Below are 20,001 nucleotides of genomic sequence, written 5' to 3' on the forward strand. Positions count from 1 at the left end.
CTATTCTTCAGAATTCTGCCTCACCCTCTTAGACTTTTAGATCAATAATATGTTGAATGTTTTCTCAGATACACTTTATATTTATCATTCAATAGTTTAAACATCTGACTTACTAGAAGTATGAAAAAACAAAAGCCATAATTAGTTTTTACTGCATAACTAATTTGTACTTAAAAGTTCTGAAGAACACTGTCCCATATATGTGAAAAATAAGTTTTACCATAAAATCTGAATTATATGAAGTTGAAAATCTGAAAAAAAAAGGACTACTCCCAAACTACCACTTACTTGTTTCACTTTCCATTATATTCCATTTGAGTCAGCATAATCTTTATTTCAAAATAGCATTTTTATTATATAAAAATGTAAAAATCCAGCAAAACCAGAAATACCGGATATATTTTCCTGGGCTTTCACATTTGTTGATTTTTATTCGCAGTCTCTTTTTCAACACAATTTACAACCTCATCCCCATTTGCAGTCTGATTATACAAGTGCTAAGTGGCAGAAAGGTCTAGAATAAATACATGAAAAAAAAGAGGCAAAGCTGTGAAACTAAGATGCATGCAACAGGTCTATAAGGGTGGGGAAAAGTGTCTGGGAAATAACACAGAGCAAGATTACGTAAATGCAAGGTTTTAGCTAAAGTTCTTTCAGTCATCTTTGTCTTTTGCTCCATGTTTAAGGATGCGCGTGAACTCAATGTAATTGAAATTTCCCTTCTTGTCAATAGGCGCTTCTCTGTACAGCTCATCCACTTCCTCGTCTGTAAACCGATCTCCCATTGTTGTCAGCAGCTCTCTCAGGTAATCTTCCTGAATGGTGCCTGGAAGGCAGCAGAAAGGAGTCATGAATACTTCCTGGCACTTTAATGTTCATTTCTAAAGGAAGTCAATCTTACAAACTACTTCAGAGTATCCACATTTATATGAACAAAACAAATCAGTGAACTAACTAAGGCAATATGTAACTATATCATTATGTTTTTCTATTACTTGTAGCATTCATTAATATTAGTTGAAATCATTTTAAAAGCTCAGTTAATAGATTACATGCTTACAAAATTAATCTGAAGCAAGTGGTTTCTGGGGGAGGGAAACAAAACCCTGTACTTCAGAGATACAAAAGAAAAAACAGGCAGTGGCCCAGAAAAAAGGGCAGTGCTGCCAAGAGCAAAAGCGTAGGAAGGGCACTGCAGTTCTGACAGGTAGAGATGAGGAAGCAGGAAGGGTGGTACAAGGTATATCTGAGGAGGTGATGTGGGTGGCTGAGGAGAGGGTCAATGGAGAAGAAAAGGGGAAAAGGAGAAGAGTAAGAAAAGTGAATAGCCAGGCTTTACACATTTTAAAATGAGGAAAAAAGCAAACTAAGATTTTACTTGTAAAAAGTTAGTTAACTAAATTTTTTGGTGAGATTTAAAGTCTCTTGAAGGAGTGGTTTTCATTGTTTAAGATACCATTTAATAGATAATTCTCCCTTCAGCTTTCAGGAAGCTCAGAACCAAATTCAAAGATTAACATGACAAACTGTACCTTTATGACCTCTATACCTGTGACCCAGCCATTCTTGGTCATACCATCCTATTGTAAATGACAGTTTCCCTTTATTCATTTTTTAAAAATTTGTTTTTTACTAATCTTTTTCATTTCTTAAAAAGTGTTTCATATAGTCTGCAATGAGGCTGGGCATAAATAAAGAGCACTCACCAGTTGCTTCTTCATCAAAGCAAGCAAAAGCATTTCTGATGACATCTTCCGGATCTGTGCCATTTAACTTCTCACCAAACATCGTGAGGAACATGGTGAAATTTATGGGCCCTGGGGCCTCATTCATCATGGCATCGAGGTATGCATCAGTTGGATTCTTCCCTATAAGGTTTTACATTTTAACATTTAAGGACAAAGAACTAATTTCAATAAGTAAATATTTTGTTATTGTTGTGCTTCCTAACATATTTTTAAAGTTACATCATCATCACTGGAAACTAATTTTTCAATTAACTTGCATGAAGAACATTTTTAAAATTTACAATTTCTGACAGCGTAAAAAATCTTTGATACATCATTATAAAAATGCACGCTGTGCTTAGGTTGAATGTTCATTCACTGATACTTTCTGCAACTTTTCCTTCACTATTTTTCATTAAAAACAAAACAAATACCCGAAACTATGAACCAGGCAATGACAAATTATTACATCTTGAATTTTGATAACATTGAAGGCCCAACGTGTATTTCAATACCAGTTATTTAAAAAATATAAATATCCATATTTCCAACTGTAGTACAGTTGCTCCTGAATTATAAGCTCCAAAACTTTTATTTTTTTTATTTTTTATTTTTTTTAAAGATTTTATTTTTTTCCTTTTTCTCCCCAAAGCCCCCCAGTACATAGTTGTATCTTCTTCGTTGTGGGTCCTTCTAGTTGTGGCATGTGGGATGCCGCCTCACCGTGGTTTGATGAGCAGTGCCATGTCCGCGCCCAGGATTCGAACCAACGAAACACTGGGCCGCGTGCAGCGGAGCATGCGAACTTAACCACTCGGCCACGGGGCCAGCCCCCAAAACTTTTATTTTTAAGGTGCTCATTTAAGCTACAACTAATAGGCTGGTTTAGAATTGGGAGCTCATTTTGAACAACATTATATATTACTATTTGGTTGCCAGGCATCCACACATGCTGTTTACTTGTGTTGCTGAACTGCAGTCTTGCGTAGTATTGTTCACAATGAGAAATCTTGATCTAGGTTCCAACAGTGGTGAGGGAACTCCCCTTCCCTTGAATCTGGGAGAAATTCCCCTGGAATGGCCAGACAGTGGGAATAACAAAGGGCTCCTCTTTGTCCAGGCATCTGTGAGGTCCCCATGGTACAGGAAAGACAGCACTGAACAAAGGGTCTGGAATAGTAGGTTTGAATTCCAGTTCTGCCACAGGCTATGTGACCTGGGAGAGGATGGCAGGTATCTAGGCTTTAATTTTTTCATTTGTAAAACAGACTGGTTAAATTTGGTATCTGAAAGGTTCCTTCTAACATTAAGTTTGTATGATTCTCCATGAAAAGAACATCTGTAAGTGAGATAATCACATCTAAGGAAATATCTCAATATTATACCCAACTAAGGGCAATGATAGGCAAATCTAGAATTCTGGCTCACATATAAGTTTTAACCTTGTGGGAATTGGGTGAAATTTAAATGCCAAGTTGGCGTCTGTCTAACTGCATCACAGTCCTCACTTGCTACACCTATTCAACATACCAATACAAAAATTAGCATAAAATTAATCTCAAGATTCACTGAATAAGTGAAAGTAGCTAAAAAGATCTACTTTTCTATGTTTGGATTTAAAACAACTCTCTTGCAGCAATTTTTTTTTGGGAAAAGTGTAACCCAAAGGTGTCAAGAGAACAAGGTACAAAAAAAACAGAGCAATTTAAAATGAATTCGTTTAGGCTAAGCACCGAAATGGACCCATTCAAGGCATCTAATATAATTTGTTGGTTTGAAAGGTAAATACGTATCTTTTTTTCTGAGGAAGATTAGCCCTGAGCTAACATCCGCCACCAATCCTCCTCTTTTTGCTGAAGACTGGCCCTGAGCTAACATCTGTGCCCATCTTCCTCTACTTTATATGTGGGACACCTGCCACAGCATGGCTTGACAAGCAGTGTGTAGGTCCACACCTGGGATCTGAACCAGCAAACCCTGGCCTGCCAAAGCGGAATGCGCAAACTTAACCGCTGGGCCACCAGGCCAGCCCAGGTAAATACATTTCTTTAACGGCATAGGGTTCCCCAAAATGGAAGGCCCTTTTTCTCTACTCTACTGTCCCTCATTCATCCAACAAAAACTGTGCATCTACTATGAGTAGGGTACAGGCTTGCGTGTTCAATCTTTGTAACACAACCAAGTCCCTCAATTTTCCTCAGTGGTCTTCTTTAGTAGTGACCTGTCCAAAAGAGTACATTTAGTTAGCTACTCTGGGTGTGAAAAACACTGCGGATACAACCCACCTGCAAGTCAACAAATTAGATCAGTATCTTGATTCTACTCGCACTCCAAATAAAGGAAATGTTGCAAAATGTTAACAATTGGTGAATCCAGGTAAAGAACGTACGCATGTTCATTACACTGTTCTTTTAACTTTTTGTGGGCTTAAACTATTTCAAAATAATATTAGGAGAAAAAATAAAAATAAGATAGAGGAACAAAATCATGTTGTGGTTACTAAAAGAAAACAATAACGACTTCTCTCATTGCCCTCTGGCCTTTGAACTGCCATTTCTGGCTAATAGTCAAGCACAACAACACTCCAGGGGCCAGCCTGGGGCCGAGTAGTTAAGTTCCCGAGCTCTGCTTCGGTGGCCCAGGGTTTTGCCAGTTTGGATCCTGGGTGCGGAGATGGCACCGCTCAGCTCATCAGGCCATGCTGAGGCGGCGTCCCACATAGTACAACCAGAGGCACTCACAACTAGAATCTATAACCATGTACTGGGGGGCTTCGGGGAGAAGAAGAAGAAGAAGAAAAAATAAGATTCGCAACAGATGTTAACTCAGGGGATCTTTAAAAAAAATACAAAGAAACCTACTCCAAAGTGCAGAGCCTAACTGTAGGCCACCCCTGACCCACACCCACTTCCCCGCCCAGTCACTCTGGCCTATCCAGAACTCCTAGGCTTGCTACTCCTTTCTTCCCAACTGTAAAATCCGTGCTGATCCGGGAGACCAGGGATGACTTTCCCTCTCTTCCTTCTTTTGACGACCAAAACAGGTAACAACAACAAAATCATACAAGGAATAACAAATTAACACCCATATAAGCAAAATAACAAAGGGCAGTTTATGTTTGCTTTAAATCTTTACATTTTCTTTAATTATAAAAAAAATTATAAATAAAATTATGCAAGTCCTCTTCCCTGTGTTCCCTTTTCCAATAGCACTGACCTTCTTCCTCTGAGACAATCATTATCACTTATTATTGTCACTTCTTGTCTATAACTTGCCCTCAGCCTTTATTACTAGCTACACTATATTATTAGCTACAGTTTTTGTTTGAAATTCTGCCATCTTGCCACCAAGCCATCCGTTGGCTATTCTCCCAGTAGATTTTAGCTAAGAGGAATGGAAGCCTGCCTGGCCAAGTACCTGCCAGGTCCCCACCCCTGCAGGCTTGTCCTATTATGAGTGGCCCATCCCCATATGGCACTTCCCACTCAGACATCTCTCAATAGGCTTTTGAGACAAGTAGAGGAGTATTTGTACATCACACAAAACATAATTCATATAACACTGAATTACTATTTTGGGGAAGCAGGGATATTCAAAATATAAAAGATTACCTAGAGAAGCAAGCATATCATGCAAATCTTCCTTGTCAATGAAACCATCTCTGTTCTGATCAATCATGTTGAAGGCCTCTTTGAACTCCTGAATCTGTGACTGGTCAAACATGGCGAACACATTGGATGTTGCGCGCTGGGGGCGCTTCTTGGTCTTGGTCTTTGCCTTTTTGCTCGACATGGTGGCTGTTTAATTCTAGAGTTAAAAAGTAAATAACATAAAGCAAAAAAGAAGGCATAAAACATAAAGCAAAAAAAGAACTCCTAACACCTAAAGTTAGTGAGTAAAAATATCTTCATGTAGAACTGTTACTTCATTTGGATAGGAATAAATGTACAGGTAAACTTTCTTTCCAATGTGATAATTAAATGGCAAGAAAAAAAGCAGTTTTGAAAAAAAAGTAAGAAACAGAATAGAAATTATTGATGTAGCTTCCCCCCAAATTTCATGAAATCCATTTTTATTAAGTGGGCATTAATTTTAAAATATGTAACAATAGCTAGCATTAACTGAGTGCTTACCATGTGCCAAGCACTGTTATGAAGGCATGGGGCTCCCCTAAAGAGAACGTTCCCAATCTGACACCTTACTTTTGTAAGAATCGTCCCATTTAATCCTCACAACAATCCTATGCAGTAGGTACTCTTTTTACCTCCATTTTACTACCAATATTGCCTAACCTCTTTGAGCCTCCGTTTTTTCAAAACACAGTTGGAAAACCAGGGAAGTTCACTCAATCCTTTTACAGCAAAACACAATATCTACTTCAATGCAAGTGAGAACTAAATGAGATAACATATACGAAGAGACTAGGATAGTCACTGTATATGTTCAAAAGACTCTCATCTTTAAAAAAATCATCAAAATCTACTCTTTAATCTTGCAACCCTTTTAGCTACATCCTCATTTCCCCTTTCCCTTGACAAAACTTTCAGAATAGCAGTCAAATACTCAACTGTCTCCATTTTCTCATCTTCCCAATCGCTCTTCAATTCTCTGTAATACGGCTTTGGTGGTAGCCTCCAACTCTACTGAAAGTCACCAATAACTTAAATGTCAAATAGAATGGACACTCTTTATTCCATTTTTAATTTGCAGTTTTAAATAATCCAAATCAATACAACATAAAAATATGTCAGCTTTGGAGTTAGAAAGTCCTGAGTTTGAATCTCAGCTCTGCCATTCCTAGCTATGTATAACCTCAGAAAACCCGTGGACACCAGAGTAATTTTTTGATCCAGTGTCTTATTCAATCTTCATTGGCCCTATGAGATAGGTACTACCTTGGTTAAAAAAAAAAAAATCAACAGCTCCTGTGTAGTAAAGAATTTAACCTTGTCCAAAGAGAGGTCTGGCCTTTGTCCTCTGCTCCTAGGAGGTAATGTGTAAATCCTTGGAATGTTCTGCCTGATATATGGAGTCTTGGGTCACACCAGATAGTCTAACGATGTGATTTGTCATGGGCGCTTTGGGTCATGTGTTATCAGCTTGACCTCTAGAGGGGCTGGAGACTGAGGTCAGCCAGGGAGCAGTGGACAGTATCTACGTGACAGAGCCCCAATAAAAACTATGGATATCAAGGATCAAGTGAGCTTCCCTAGTTGGCAATACTCCATGCATACTGTCACACCTTGTAACCAGGAGGAGTCAATATTGTCCATGGGAGAGGACAACTGGAAGTTATGCAGGTGGAATCCTCCTGGACTCTGCACCATGCATCTCTTCCCTTGGCTGATTTTAATTTGAATCCTTTTACTCTAATAAACCATAACCATGGGCATAACGGCTTTCAGTGAGTTCTGTGAGTCCTAGCAAATTATTGAACCTGTGGGTCATCTTGGAACCTAAATTTGCAAGTGATGTCAGAAATGCGGGTGGTCTTGGGGACTGTTCTCTAACTCTGCAGTCCTATAGCGTGAAAGCAGATGACCAGCTGGGGCAGTAGTTGAACAAGGGAATTCTGGACCTAGTCTCTAGGACTTCCAGTCTTACACTTTTAATTTACATTGCTGACTTCCCTTTCTTCAACCTAAAAAATACCCCATTGGGTGTTTTAAAGTTCGGCTTAGTGATATAGTTTTGCAGCACACCAACCATAGAGCCCTTACTCTAACATTCCAACTCGTTCCCATCCCCAGATACTTGTCCTGAAAAACTGTGAATTTTCTTCTCCTTCCTGTAAGCTAGCTTGTTATTTGACCTTAGTTATGTTGAAGGTTAAATCAGAGACAGAATGTAGTCCACTAGCAAGGCACTTGACTATGCTTTAATTCTTTTTCACATTCCAAAACTGTTGGATTAAAATTCTTTCTCATGCTAAAAATTCTATGAGTTCATTTCTTCAAGATACAATAGGTATAAAAGACAGTAAATATGAAGGCAAGAATTAGTTCTAACTCTCAGTATCAGCAAATTATGTTTTAACACAATCATTTAGAAAAACCTCCCAAAGAGTAAATCTTTATTTTTAAAAAAATGATCAGTCAATTGTATGATGCTAACCCTATGGCTAACCCAAAAGTATATCATATTTAAACATTTTTGGAGCTTAGTTGGAGTTCTCCAAGAAGCTGATACCAAGATGGGTTTAAACATGCAAGGATTTTTATTAGCGGAAATGCCTGTAAGAGAGAATGGGGAGAGAGCCCAGAAAGGCTAGAAAAGCAATTAGATGGTGAGACAAGTCTGACCTCGCAAGTGAAGGGAACAGGGGAGGAAGGCTGGTGGACGATAATTAACTGCAATTCACTAACTGGCTCTAATCAAAATATGTTACAGAGCAGATACAGGCTCAATGTAATAAAACCATAATTTCTTTTGAAAAAAAGTTAATTTTTTCCCTCTGTACTTCATTTAAAAACAATGCATATGTATATGGTACCTATAAAAACTACACACATACACACATGAAATAAACTATCAGCTGATAATAAAATACCAGCTGAAATGTAAGGCAAAGTTGTATCAGAGTAATCAATCTGAAGAGAACTCTGGCTCCAAAAGAAACTACCATCCTCTTTCTCCTTACCTTCTGAGACAAATATCTTGGCTTTCTCCACTTTCTCACTTCCCACTCACTTTCAACCCACCACAATCTGGCTTTCTTTTCTCTACTGCAACTGCTTTCAAATTGCCAAATGCAGTCTAAATCTCCTTGGCACACTCTGCTATATCTGACATCATCTTATCCCTCTTTTCTTCAGAGCCTCCACAACTATAGGACTTGGTGAACAGTAAAAATAACAGTCCCAAACAGAAAGAGCACACACAGCTCCCCACCTTGAAGACCTTACACTCTAATGAAGGAGACTCCTAAAGGTTTCTTTAGGAAAGACTGGTTTATATAAAATACCGTATACGACTTGGTGACACCAATTACTCTCTCTCAGTTCTCTTATTTCTATGACTGGTCCTCCTCCATTTTCTTGTCAGGCTTTTATCTCCTCCACTCACTTAAATATTCATGTTTCCCAGTATTCCTGCAGTCCATGGCTTATTAAGTTTCTTTCTACTCTTTGCTTTCTTTGGCTGATCTCATCCACTCTCACTGTTCTGACAACACCTACGACTCCCAAGTCTGTATCTCCACGCCTGACCTTTCCCTTGAACTGCAGATTCAAATATCCCGTGAAAGGCACCCATCTGGATATCGCACAGACACTCATAATCAATGTGTTGAAAACTGAATTCATTATCTTCCCCCTCCTAAACTTTCTCATCTTTCTGTTTTTTCTCAGTTAACAGCACCATCATTTACCCACTCACCAAGCCAGAAACCTAGGACTCATCCCCGACTCATCCCTCTCCCTGAGGAATCAAGCCTGCCTTTTCAATATTTCTCAGATTGCTCATCTTCCTCATCCCTCTGCCACCACCCTAAGCTGGGTCCTCATTATCTCTGTGTAGACTATTTCTATGGCCAACTAAGCAATCTCCTTGCTTCTTGGTCCCCTCTAAACTACCCTTTACATTCCAGCCAGAGGTGTCTGAAACATGAATATGACCTTATTCCCTTCTTAAAAACCTTCTTTGGTTCTCCACTGCCTATAGGACACAGTACAGGTTCTTAGCATGGCACACAAAGTTCTCCTTTCCTACTCTGGAATGACCTTTCAAGAGTCTTCTCTAGCCCTTCCCTGCTTCGGACTTTTCCTTCAGCAACACCACAGTGCTTATGTGCCCAAGGCATCATGCACTTCCTTACCTTGTGTACTTCGTCCTGGCTATTTTTCCAGCCCCAAATGCCTAGGCCCAGAGAGAGAATTAAAGGTCTACTCAACTTATGGCTACTACCATTTACTGAGTGATTCATGCGCTAGCCACATTATGTGCATTAAATTTAACAGGCCTGCTTTACAAACGGAGAAACTAAAGATCAAAGATATTAAATAACTTGCCCAAGTGGCAGAGCCAGGATTCAAATTCCATTTGTTAAAGGTTATTTCTATCTATATATTTTCTACTTTATACTAAATGTTCTTCTATTTTGAGTTTACCACAGAACTTTTTTAAAACTTTCAATGCTACCAATGGAATCCAACACTGATTTCTGAGCAGTACTTTCCTCTAAATTGAAATCCTAGACCAACTGAGTTTTCACATAAATTCCAACTACGCTGGGGAAGCCAATGTACAGAAGAGAACTGCATAGTGACATGAGAAGAGAATAAAATAAGAATGGCACTCCCTGGAACTGTGCAATGTAGCAGCCCTGCTTTGGGTTTAATCAAGTGGTGATATTTCCTATTAGTCATGGTCTTGGTTTGACATGAGAGGTAAAGGCTCGAAACCTTTACTTCTGACTGTCAAATTAATGTTTAACCTATAAATGTTAAAGGAAAAACCACCACCAAACTCTACCTTTAAACTATAGATAAAGAAGATATCCATACAGAACATAGCACATAATGTAATGAATAACCCTCAACAGCAGTTAAAAACTTCATTCTTCTTCAAAATTTTTACTTTATTATTTTTGTAAATTTCTAATACAGAGTGAACTAAGGTTATTGCAGTGTTCACAGAGGTTACAAGAAGGGCATGGATGTAGGATTACTGGTATTATAGGTGGTTGTGGTATCAACATATTTAGATAATAATCTGTTTGCAAAATCACCTGTAATACTGATAGGCAAATCAAAGCATGGGCACCATAATCATTAATAAGCAGAAATTGCTTGTGAACTTCATCTAGCCTATATGGCTTCATTGGAAGCCTGGGAAAGATGCTCATGGAGCATATTCTGTCAGCTACCTGTGACTTCCTCAACATTCCTTTGACGTTTCTTCCTCTAAGTATCTTTTTCTGTTTTTCTGTTGAGGAAGCTTGGCCCTGAGCTAACACCTGTTGCCAATCTTCCTCTTTTCTTTTTTCTTTCTCTCCAAGGCCCCAGTACGTTGCTGTATATCCTAGTTATAGGTCCTTCTAGTTCCTCTACATGGGATACCACCAGAGCATAGCTTGATGAGTTGTGTGTAGGTCTGCGCCCAGGATCCGAACCCGCGAACCCCTGGCCATGGAGGCAGAGTGTGTGAACTTAACCACTATGCCACAGGACCAGCCCCCCTTTAAGTATCTTAAGTCAGGCAACTGCTGTCACCATACAGCAAGTAAATATGGCTCTCACAACAGTTAACCTTCCAGTTTCAGTCTTGGCTGCACATTAGAACCACCTTGGAAGTTTAAAAAAACTGATGGCCTAGATCCTAGTCCAGTCTAACTGAACTGAATGTCTATGGGTGGGGCCCAGGAACCTGTATTTAAAAATATACCAGGTGATTCCAATGTACAGTAAAGACTGAGAACCACTTAGAAGACATTGGCTGGGGGCCAGCCCGGTGGCGTAGCGGTTAAGTGCGCACGTTCCGCTTTGGTAGCCTGGGGTTCTCGGGTTCAGATCCCGGATGCGGACATGGCACTGCTGGGCATGCCATGCTGTGGTAGGCGTCCCACATATAATGTAGAGGAAGACGAGCATGGATGTTAGCTCAGGGCCAGTCTTCCTCAGCGAAAAGAGGAGGATTGGCAGCAGTCAGCTCAGGGCTAATCTTCCTCAAAAAAAAGAGAAGGCATTGGCTGTTTATGCATTTAGTTCACTTTAGTTTTTAAAATCTGGTCATTATAGTTTGATGGAGATGCTGGAGACCTGTATTCTAATTTCAGGTCTGTCATTTACAAGCTGTACAACCTTTGGTCATTTTAGTTTTCCTGGGCCTCATGTTCCTCATCTATAAAATAAAAGAGTTAGGTAGATCAGAAGTCACAAACTTGCAGCCACCAAATGAAATGCACCTGCAGGGAGGTTTGTCTAGTCCCCCCAGGGATGACCTTTTAAATGCTTCTTTAAATAAGTGAATTCGTTTGCCAACATTTAAAAAAACTGAATATTTTATTTTAATAAAAACAAATTTCAAACATCTTGAAAAACTGTTATGATAAGGAATTACTTGACCAGCATTCCCAAATTCCTGTAGATGATGAATACTCAGGGAGCAATCCCCCTACTCCCAGCATCTTCCTGTCACAGCTGGCGTTCGTTTATGTAACTGCCTGGCCCCCGAGAGCATCTGAGCTTGTTCCCTAGCTATGGTGGTAGCCAGGCTCCAAGACGGCCTTCAACACTTCTCATGCCCTTGTGCAGTCCTTGCAACAGTGAAAAGGGTTGACCTGTGAAACCACAGGGGAGGTCAAATAATTTTCCTTCCACCCTTCTGAGTTCTTCGCTGATATCTTTGTAAAACAGACAGATTAACAAGAGAAAAACGAACCGAAGTTTATTAACATGTATACCTCATGTACACCTGGGAGATACCCAGGGAAAAGCCCACTCTCAGAGGTAGCTTAGAACTCCAGCTTAAATATCATCTTCACCTGAAGCCAAAAGAAGACAGGTGTGTGTAAAGGGGCGAGGCTAGTTACGGAAGGTTACCAGGAAAGACACAGTAAACAAGGGTAAGGCTTGTTATGTAGATTTAAGCCAGCACCTTCTCCATTGCTAAGAGTCTAAAGTTGTTTCCAGAGAGCAACCTTTGTCCTTCTTGGTAGAGATGAGAGGAAGGACACCTTTATAAATTTATGTCCTACTTTTAGGCAAATAGGGGGAGGCAGAGAGCTTTGCTCGAGTCTGCTTCTTCTCAATTGTCTTCAGCTCAAAATAATCTTTATGCCAAAGTGGCGTATTTCGGGGTGGCATAATTTTCTACTCTTCATAACGAATAGGATATTGCAACAATGATGGTGTGTGACTTTGTCATAATAGAAACTGCAGCTTCTGCCTTGCTCTCTCTCAGATCACTCAATCTGGGGGAAGCCAGCACCAGGTCATGAGGGCACTACCTACACAGCCCTATGGAGAAGTCCATGTGGCAGGTAAGTGAGGCTTCTTGCCAAAAGCTAGCACCAACTTGCTAGCCGTGTGGGTCAGCCATCTTGGAGGTTGATCTTCCTTCAAATGATTGCAAACCTGGCCAACTCTTGACTGCAAACTCATGAGACCTCAGCCAGAACCACCCAGCTAAGCTATCCTGGAACTCCTGACCCTCAGAAACTGTCCACCGTTTTTATTTTAAGGTGCTAAGTTTGGGGGATAATTGTTATATAGCAAGAGAAAACTAATAAAGCCACTGTGTTTCCTTGGCCTCTTTAATATTAAAATAGGGTAATACATTTATTTCAGAATTATAGCCACAGAATTTTAAAAAGCTTGAAGGGGCCACAGTCAAATTTGCAGTGGATAGGGAATTTTCTATTCCTGGTTAGAAAATTTTAATTCCTTCTGTTTAGTCTCTCTCCAAGATCTGAGGGTTCCTTTTTAAACTGCAGCACTCACCCGTTCCTCAATATTCCCATCACCACTATCCTATTCTTCTGGCTGATTCCTATGCTGATTTGCTAGTTCTTTCGGCTTCCTAATTAAGAGTTTCCTTCAAAGCTCTGTCCTTGAATGACTGTGCTTTTCTTAAGTAATGGCTGAAAAACTAGCAGCATAATGTTACCACTCAAAAGTGAGGTAAGTGGGGAGGGAGGAAGAGCTGGTTTTGTGAGCAAAGGGATGATAAAGAGTTCAAGTTTTAGCCAAGCTACAGTAGAATGGTAGTAGAGATGTCAGAGGCAGGATGCTTAGGTCTCCTTCAGCAAGGCTGATTTGTGCGTAGAGGCACAAGGTGAGGCCTGAGAGTGAGGAACACAAAATAGCAGAGCGCAGTTCTTGAGCTAAAACCCAAGGTCATTTCTGATTCAATTCTCATCTTCACCAAGGTTTATAGGAATCTAGATATTTCTCATGGATTCCCATGGTCATTACCACAGTCAAGACTAATGTTTGTGCTAATTGGGAGGATCAAATGACTGGATACATGAGCAACAGTCTGAAAACAACAATCATAAAGAGAACTTAGTATATAATCAAGTTAAAATACTCCACAAAATTAACCTCATATACTTAATGACATATCATTGTTTTAATGTTGCATATTTAGGCAAATATATAATCAGTTCCATAAATTATATCTATTATTTCTTTTACAGAGCCAACTCAATTTTTACAGCTTTTCTCACCACCAGTTTAACTTTCCCTGATTATATGTATTTTAACATGTACCACATAGACTATAACGCTGTCATTTCTTCATTGTGGGTTTGATGATCCCAGTTGGCAGTAAACTTTCCATCCTTTGAACTCCTATATCATTTTCCCTTACTGCAGTGAAATTTATATATGGTGAAACGTACAGATCTTAAAAACGAGTATTTGTATATGTGTACACCCATGTAACCACCAACTCAATCAAGTTATGAATGTTAACATCACTCCAGAAAGTTCCCTACAAGTCAATCATCCTTTCCCATAGGCAACCACTGCTTAGATTTCTAACATCATAGATTAGTTTTGTCTTTGAACTTCTTACAAATGGAATTATACAGTGTACACTCTATGTGCCTGACTTCTTTCACTCAATATAATGTTTTTGAGATTCATCCATCTTGTTGAGTTTTTCATTCTTTTTTACTGCCAAGTAGTATTCATTCCATTGCCATGCCATTTACATATACATTTTTATGGCATTTAGCCTTTCTACCTTGGATTGCAGGGTCTAGTAGAGTGCTTTACACACAGCAGGTGCTCAATAAATACAAGTTAAGTGAATACATACATATGCTTCCTTCCTATCACAAACACAATTACATATACACATGTTCATTACAAGGTAGGTCCTAGATCTGACTCCCAAAATAAGGCTTTTCTTTATACTCTACCCATGGTTTAGCATCAACTCCACTGGACTCTTCCTTAAGAGATCCTTAACAAAATGACAGCCACCCCTTGTTCCGTGGAAGAAAGAGTACTAATAACAGCCAATAACTGAGTGTTAAATATGCGCTAGGCACTGGTTTAAGCACTTCATATATTTAACATATTTAACACAACTTATGATATAGGTACTGTTATCATCTCCCTTTCTCAGATGAGAAAATTACGGCAAAGAGAATAAACAATTTGCCCGCAGCCACACAGCTAGAAAATGGTAGAGCTTAGAACCAGGATCTCTACTCAGGAAGTCTAGCTGCAAAGCTTATACCACTAGTCCCTAATATCCTTCATATAGGCAGTGGAAATTCTCTACCCCGAAAATGTGGATAGCTAGTTGGGAGTAATAAGCAATGCCCCTGAATAGCTAAAATGTGGAATGAGGAAGGAAGATCCCAAAATTGCTGGCAATGAAAATCATGCCTAGATATATGGTGTCTTTGAATCTTTGAGGGATAACCAGCCTCATTTAGGGGCTCTAAGTCCTCTTAACTTTCCTAACCCGAGGAACCCTCCCATGGGGATCTGTCCTTCAGAAGCTGCAGTTCATTTTGTCCAAACTCAGTCTCATAAAAGCATAAATAAGGGGGCTGGCCCCGTGGCCAAGTGGTTAAGTTCGCACGCTCCGATTCGGCGGCCCCGAGTTTCGCTGGTTCGGATCCTGGGCGCGGACACGGCACCGCTCATCAGGCCACGTTGAGGCGGCATCCCACATGCCACAACTAGAAGGACCCACAACTAAAATATACAACCGTATACTGGGGGATTTGGGGAGGAAAAAAGCAGGGGAAAAAAAAAAAGATTGGCAACAGTTGTTAGCTCAGGTGCCAATCTTTTAAAAAAAAAAAGCATAAATGAGTATTAAGTCAACCATCATAGAAGCTGTTTCACTCAACAGAGCCTGAACAAACAAAAAGCTGTGTGCTTAGTTCTGAGGTCCAGAAGGGCCCACTTAACGCTTACAGAGAAAATGGGTAGCACCGCGTGCACCCCTCAAGTGATCTTGGGCAAATTATCTCACCTCTCTAGGTTTCGGTTTCCTCAACTGTAAAATGAAAGAGAATCTATAAGCTTCTTTTGAACTCTAAAATGCTATGATTCTTTTCTTACCAAAAGACCAACGTAATTCCATGTTAAACAAAGGCTGCCAAACTAATCCTCTGAACACCCCTTTCTTCATATTACTCCCTTAGTGAAGAATCCAAAATGACTCCCTAATGCCTCTTACGTAATCTTTCATTTCTGTCAAGTTTTCAAGACATCCATAAAAAGGCCTCACTTACCTGCCTACCTACCCTGATTTCCAATTATTATTCATTATAGCTCCATTCAGGCTGGTCTTCCCGCTGTCTCCTTTTCACACGACACAATTCCCACCTTTAGAGCTTTTGGTCTTGTTACCGCCTACCACAGATCAGCCAGAAATACTGAGTTCTCCCTCGCAGGCTGAATCCAAGGCCTCTAGTGAGGTCACGATTCTTTTTTCAGGAAACCTTTCTTGATTTCTGTCATTTGTCTTTTTCTCCATTCAACACGAATGAACGAAATCTTTACAAGACGCAAAATACAGCGAAACACATAACTCCTATGGAAATCGTTACAGTTTAGCCTACAGTACCCATGGACTCCCATGACGGTTCTCTAAGTTTCCTTGGACACTGCATCTAAGACAAGAACCACGCACCAGTGGACTCCTGTACTGCCCAAAGCACCTAGCCCTGTGCACGGCACAGAGCAGGTCTCAACACCCTAACCCAAGACCGGGCCCGCGAGGGCAGGGGCTGGCAGCCGGGAGGTCCACGGCACCAGGTGTACGGAGCCACCCCGATGGCGCAGAGCTGGCCAATGCACTGCCGGAGCCCCGGCCACCTCTTTCAGCGAGGCGTCTCCCCAGCCAGGCTTCGGCCGCCCTGGAGCTTCCCGGCCGCGGACAGGGCTTCCTCGCTGACCCTCCTCGCTCAACCAGACAGGTCCCGCAGCCCCCGACTGTCCCTGCCGCGGCCGCGAGGCTGGGGGCCCGGGGCAGAACAGGAGCGCCTCAAGGGGTGTCGCGCGCGGGGGCGAGGGCCACTCACCGCCGCCAGACACCACAACTCGGCCGACGCTGCGGGAGGCGATCGGCGACGGCTACGAGCACTGGGCTGCGGAGGGACAGCAGCAGAGCCCGGCACTTCCTGCCTCGAGAGGCGGACCGGAAGGCGCACCGGAAGACGCGGCGGGAGCCAAGTCGGGACGAGGGGTCGCGGCCGGGGCTCTCGCTCAGGCTGGAGCAGACCGGCTGTGGGCGCCGAGGGGCCGGGCCGCCGAGCGCAGCCCGGGGGCTAGCTGTCTTCCTCCGACTGTCGGATCTGGCGCGGCGTCCCCCACTGCGGGGCAGCCGTGGCCCCGCGGTCCGCCCTCCTCCCCCTTCCGCGGCAAATTCCCGCGGCCCTTCCGCATTCCCGGGCCGCCGGGCGCGGGGCTGGGCCTGGAATTCGACCCGAGCGGGGCGGGGCGCGGCGCGGCGTGATCCCTCAAGGTTTCGGGGTGCCCGGGGGCCGGAAGCCGCCCACCCGAGGCTGCTAGTTACCCAGTAACAAGCGAAAATACAGCTCGCCTTGTTAAATTTGAACTTCAGGCAAAACAAGTCATTTTTTAGGGTACGTCCCACATAATATTGGGGAAAGTGGGTGGCGGCAGGGCGGACTCCTGAATGCTGGAAAACCTTTTCTTTTGTAAGTTGCACTCCAGCCGAATTGTATTTACTCCTGCTCCTCCTTTCTTACCCTAAGGTTTAAGGCGTTCCCAGGCCCCGGCCGGCCTATGATTGTTTCACTTTCCTTTCAACCACAAGAAAGTTTTATTCAAATTATTTGTTTTCCTTTGGGTCATCAAAGAGATGACAAAATTATGTAAGCACACACACATACAAGCGCGCACACACATTATATAAAGCTCTTGGTCAAAACAAAGGAAACCACGAAGCTACATTATTCAAGTTTTGTTCTAGATACTGTGTGGCTGTAACCTTCAGTTTCCTCACCTTGGAATAATCTAGATGAATAGCACTATTTCTGGATAATGGAATACAGTCAACTTAAAGCAAACCTTCATTGAGCCCTTGATTGCCTGACCGAGTGCCCGATGCTGGGGAAATGAATGAATAATTCAGTCTCTTATATTCTAGAATCTTTGATCAGAAATTCCTAGGTGGTATGAACCATATGTTCAGCACTCTATAGCGGTAGCTCTTAAATAGTAGCACATAAGAAAAACCTGGAGGGCTTGGTAAAAGATTCTTGAGCCCCAACTCCAGATATGCAGATTTAGTAGGTTGAAGATGGGGCAAGAATTTGCATTTCTAATAAGCACCCAGGTGATCCTGAAGCTGTAGTCCTCATCCGAGTAGCACTGTCCACGGTCCAGTTCATGACTGAATGTATTTTCTCAATAAAGCTTGAAAAGCAACTGCTGAGAAGTCACACCTGGTTCTAAAATATTTACTCTTTCCTTTAGCGGCAGTCGGCCCTTTGGTCCAATAGTTTGAATAATTTTTCTACTCATCAGATGATTTTGGCTTCTTAGCTCTTTGTCTTTGTCACAGTGCTCTTCCAAGTATGTTCTATTATTCCATAAGCCCTCACCCTGGCTACCTTAATTAAGATCATAGGTGAGATACCCTGACTGTACTTTGACTTTGATGTCCATATTTAAGTTCCTGGAACTGTGCTTTCCACTGGTCACTAACCACATGTGGTGATTTAAATTTAAGTTAAATTTAAAATTCAGTTCCTCAGTTATATTAGACAAATTTCTAAGTGCTCAATAGCCATATACAGCTAGTGTTCTTACTGGACAGTACAGAGAGCATTTCTATCATCAGAAAATGTCCTACTGGATAGCACTGTTCCAAAAAAAATAATTCTAAGGTATACCGTTCTCTCTAGATTCAAGAAAAACATATTAATGAAAAGATGAATATCTAAATATCCATCACTTGGGAAATGGTTAATTATGGCACATTCCATGTCAAAGACAATTGTCATTAAAAAGAATGGTTAAAAAAAGGTAATATACTCAAAACAAAACAAAAAAAATAGTGGCTACGCAAAACATGAAAAACAATTTCAGACATATTAAACTACAAAGTAAATTGTATATTCACTACAACTATCAAATGTATGTGGATAAATATGGAAAAGAAGTCGTGACACCTGCTATTCGAGCAGGCACACAGAAATCTAGGATAAAAGGATTGGAAGTTCAAGAGGAAGTGGAAATGGGCTAAGCACCACTGGGAAAACTGGGCATTTCTCCCACATGGGATTTGCTCCAGCAATGTCTTTAAGGACAGCAAAGATGAAAACCAGGTTTCAGGGAAATTGCACACTTAAGGAAGACCTAAAAAAGACACAAACAAGTCTAGTATATCAGACCTACTCAGGAAATCTAAATTAACTATTTGAGCATATACCAGGTACCATGCAAACTGACATGCATTTTAATATATATTCTCATTAAATCCTCATAACAACCATTTAATATAATAAAATTCTAATTTGAGATAATCTACTATCAAACAACTATGGACCTTTCTCCTAACCTTTTACTTAATCTCCAACTATCATTAAACTCATATCACTTCACCTTCCCTTCTTGCAGAGGGAGAAATATCCATTTTTCTTTTTCTAAGGATAATCCTAAAACATGTGATCTAGGTTCTATCCCTTTCTATCTCCTGTGTAATTCATTTTGTTTCACTACTTGTTTTATTCTAGTTTGTCTTCTTTCTGTCTACAAACAGGCTTGAATCTCTATTCTAAGGACACGCCCTTTTATCCTGCCTTCCCTTCAAGCTTCTCTCTTACTGCCAAACTTCAGACCCCCCAGCTGGTAAATAGAACGAGAGTAACTACTATCTGAGTACCTACTGTGTCAGACCATTGAGCTTCAGTGTTTCTAATTTTCACAACAAACTTGGAGGGTATTGTGCCTGTTTTACAGATGAGGAAAATGACACTTAAGAGCGACCTGCCCAAACATGTAAAGGTAGCCAAATAACAGGTGGAATTCACTCAACCAAGTCTGGCTCTAAACCCACACTGCTCTCAATCACAAAAATGCTGCTTTATGTATTAATAGATTATGTTAGTATTCCATTTTAAAAATGAATAGATGTCAAGGGAGGTTAACAACTTACTTAAGGTTATAAAGCCATGACGTAAAAAAGACGGGATTAAAATCAAGTCGGCCTGACCCCCAAACCTAGGCATTGTTCACTCTCTCATGTTGTACTATGGATTCTGCACTCAAAACTCTTAACTGCTCTAGTAGAGGTGGCCAATGACTTGCCAAACTAGTGGTCTCATTTAAAT

The 20,001-nt window shown here is 41.0% G+C and overlaps 1 protein-coding gene across 1 annotated transcript; it reads right to left on the reverse strand.

Moving 5' to 3' along the window:
- Window positions 1-330: 330 nt before the first annotated feature.
- LOC124244439 (myosin regulatory light chain 12B) lies at window positions 331-16,878 on the reverse strand. Its single transcript, XM_046670987.1, has 4 exons — window positions 16,723-16,878; window positions 5,339-5,534; window positions 1,707-1,868; window positions 331-826 (listed from the first exon to the last, which is right to left on the reverse strand). Exons 2-4 carry the CDS (start codon window positions 5,517-5,519, stop codon window positions 654-656), a joined length of 516 nt encoding a protein of 171 aa, XP_046526943.1. The 5' UTR covers window positions 5,520-5,534; window positions 16,723-16,878; the 3' UTR covers window positions 331-653.
- Window positions 16,879-20,001: the final 3,123 nt, after the last annotated feature.

The sequence above is a fragment of the Equus quagga genome, chromosome 9, assembly GCF_021613505.1.
Source record: "Equus quagga isolate Etosha38 chromosome 9, UCLA_HA_Equagga_1.0, whole genome shotgun sequence".
Lineage (NCBI taxonomy): Eukaryota > Metazoa > Chordata > Mammalia > Perissodactyla > Equidae > Equus > Equus quagga.

What these genes read in the sequence shown, in the direction of transcription:
- LOC124244439 (XM_046670987.1), bottom strand. Translation starts at nt 5,519, where the DNA reads ATGTCGAGCAAAAAGGCAAAGACCAAGACCAAGAAGCGCCCCCAGCGC. An exon ending in TGATATGCTTGCTTCTCTAG is followed by an intron (nt 1,869 to 5,338) that starts GTAATCTTTTAT and finishes AAAACCTTATAG; the next exon opens with GGAAGAATCCAACTGATGCA. An exon ending in CTTTGATGAAGAAGCAACTG is followed by an intron (nt 827 to 1,706) that starts GTGAGTGCTCTT and finishes GCTGCCTTCCAG; the next exon opens with GCACCATTCAGGAAGATTAC.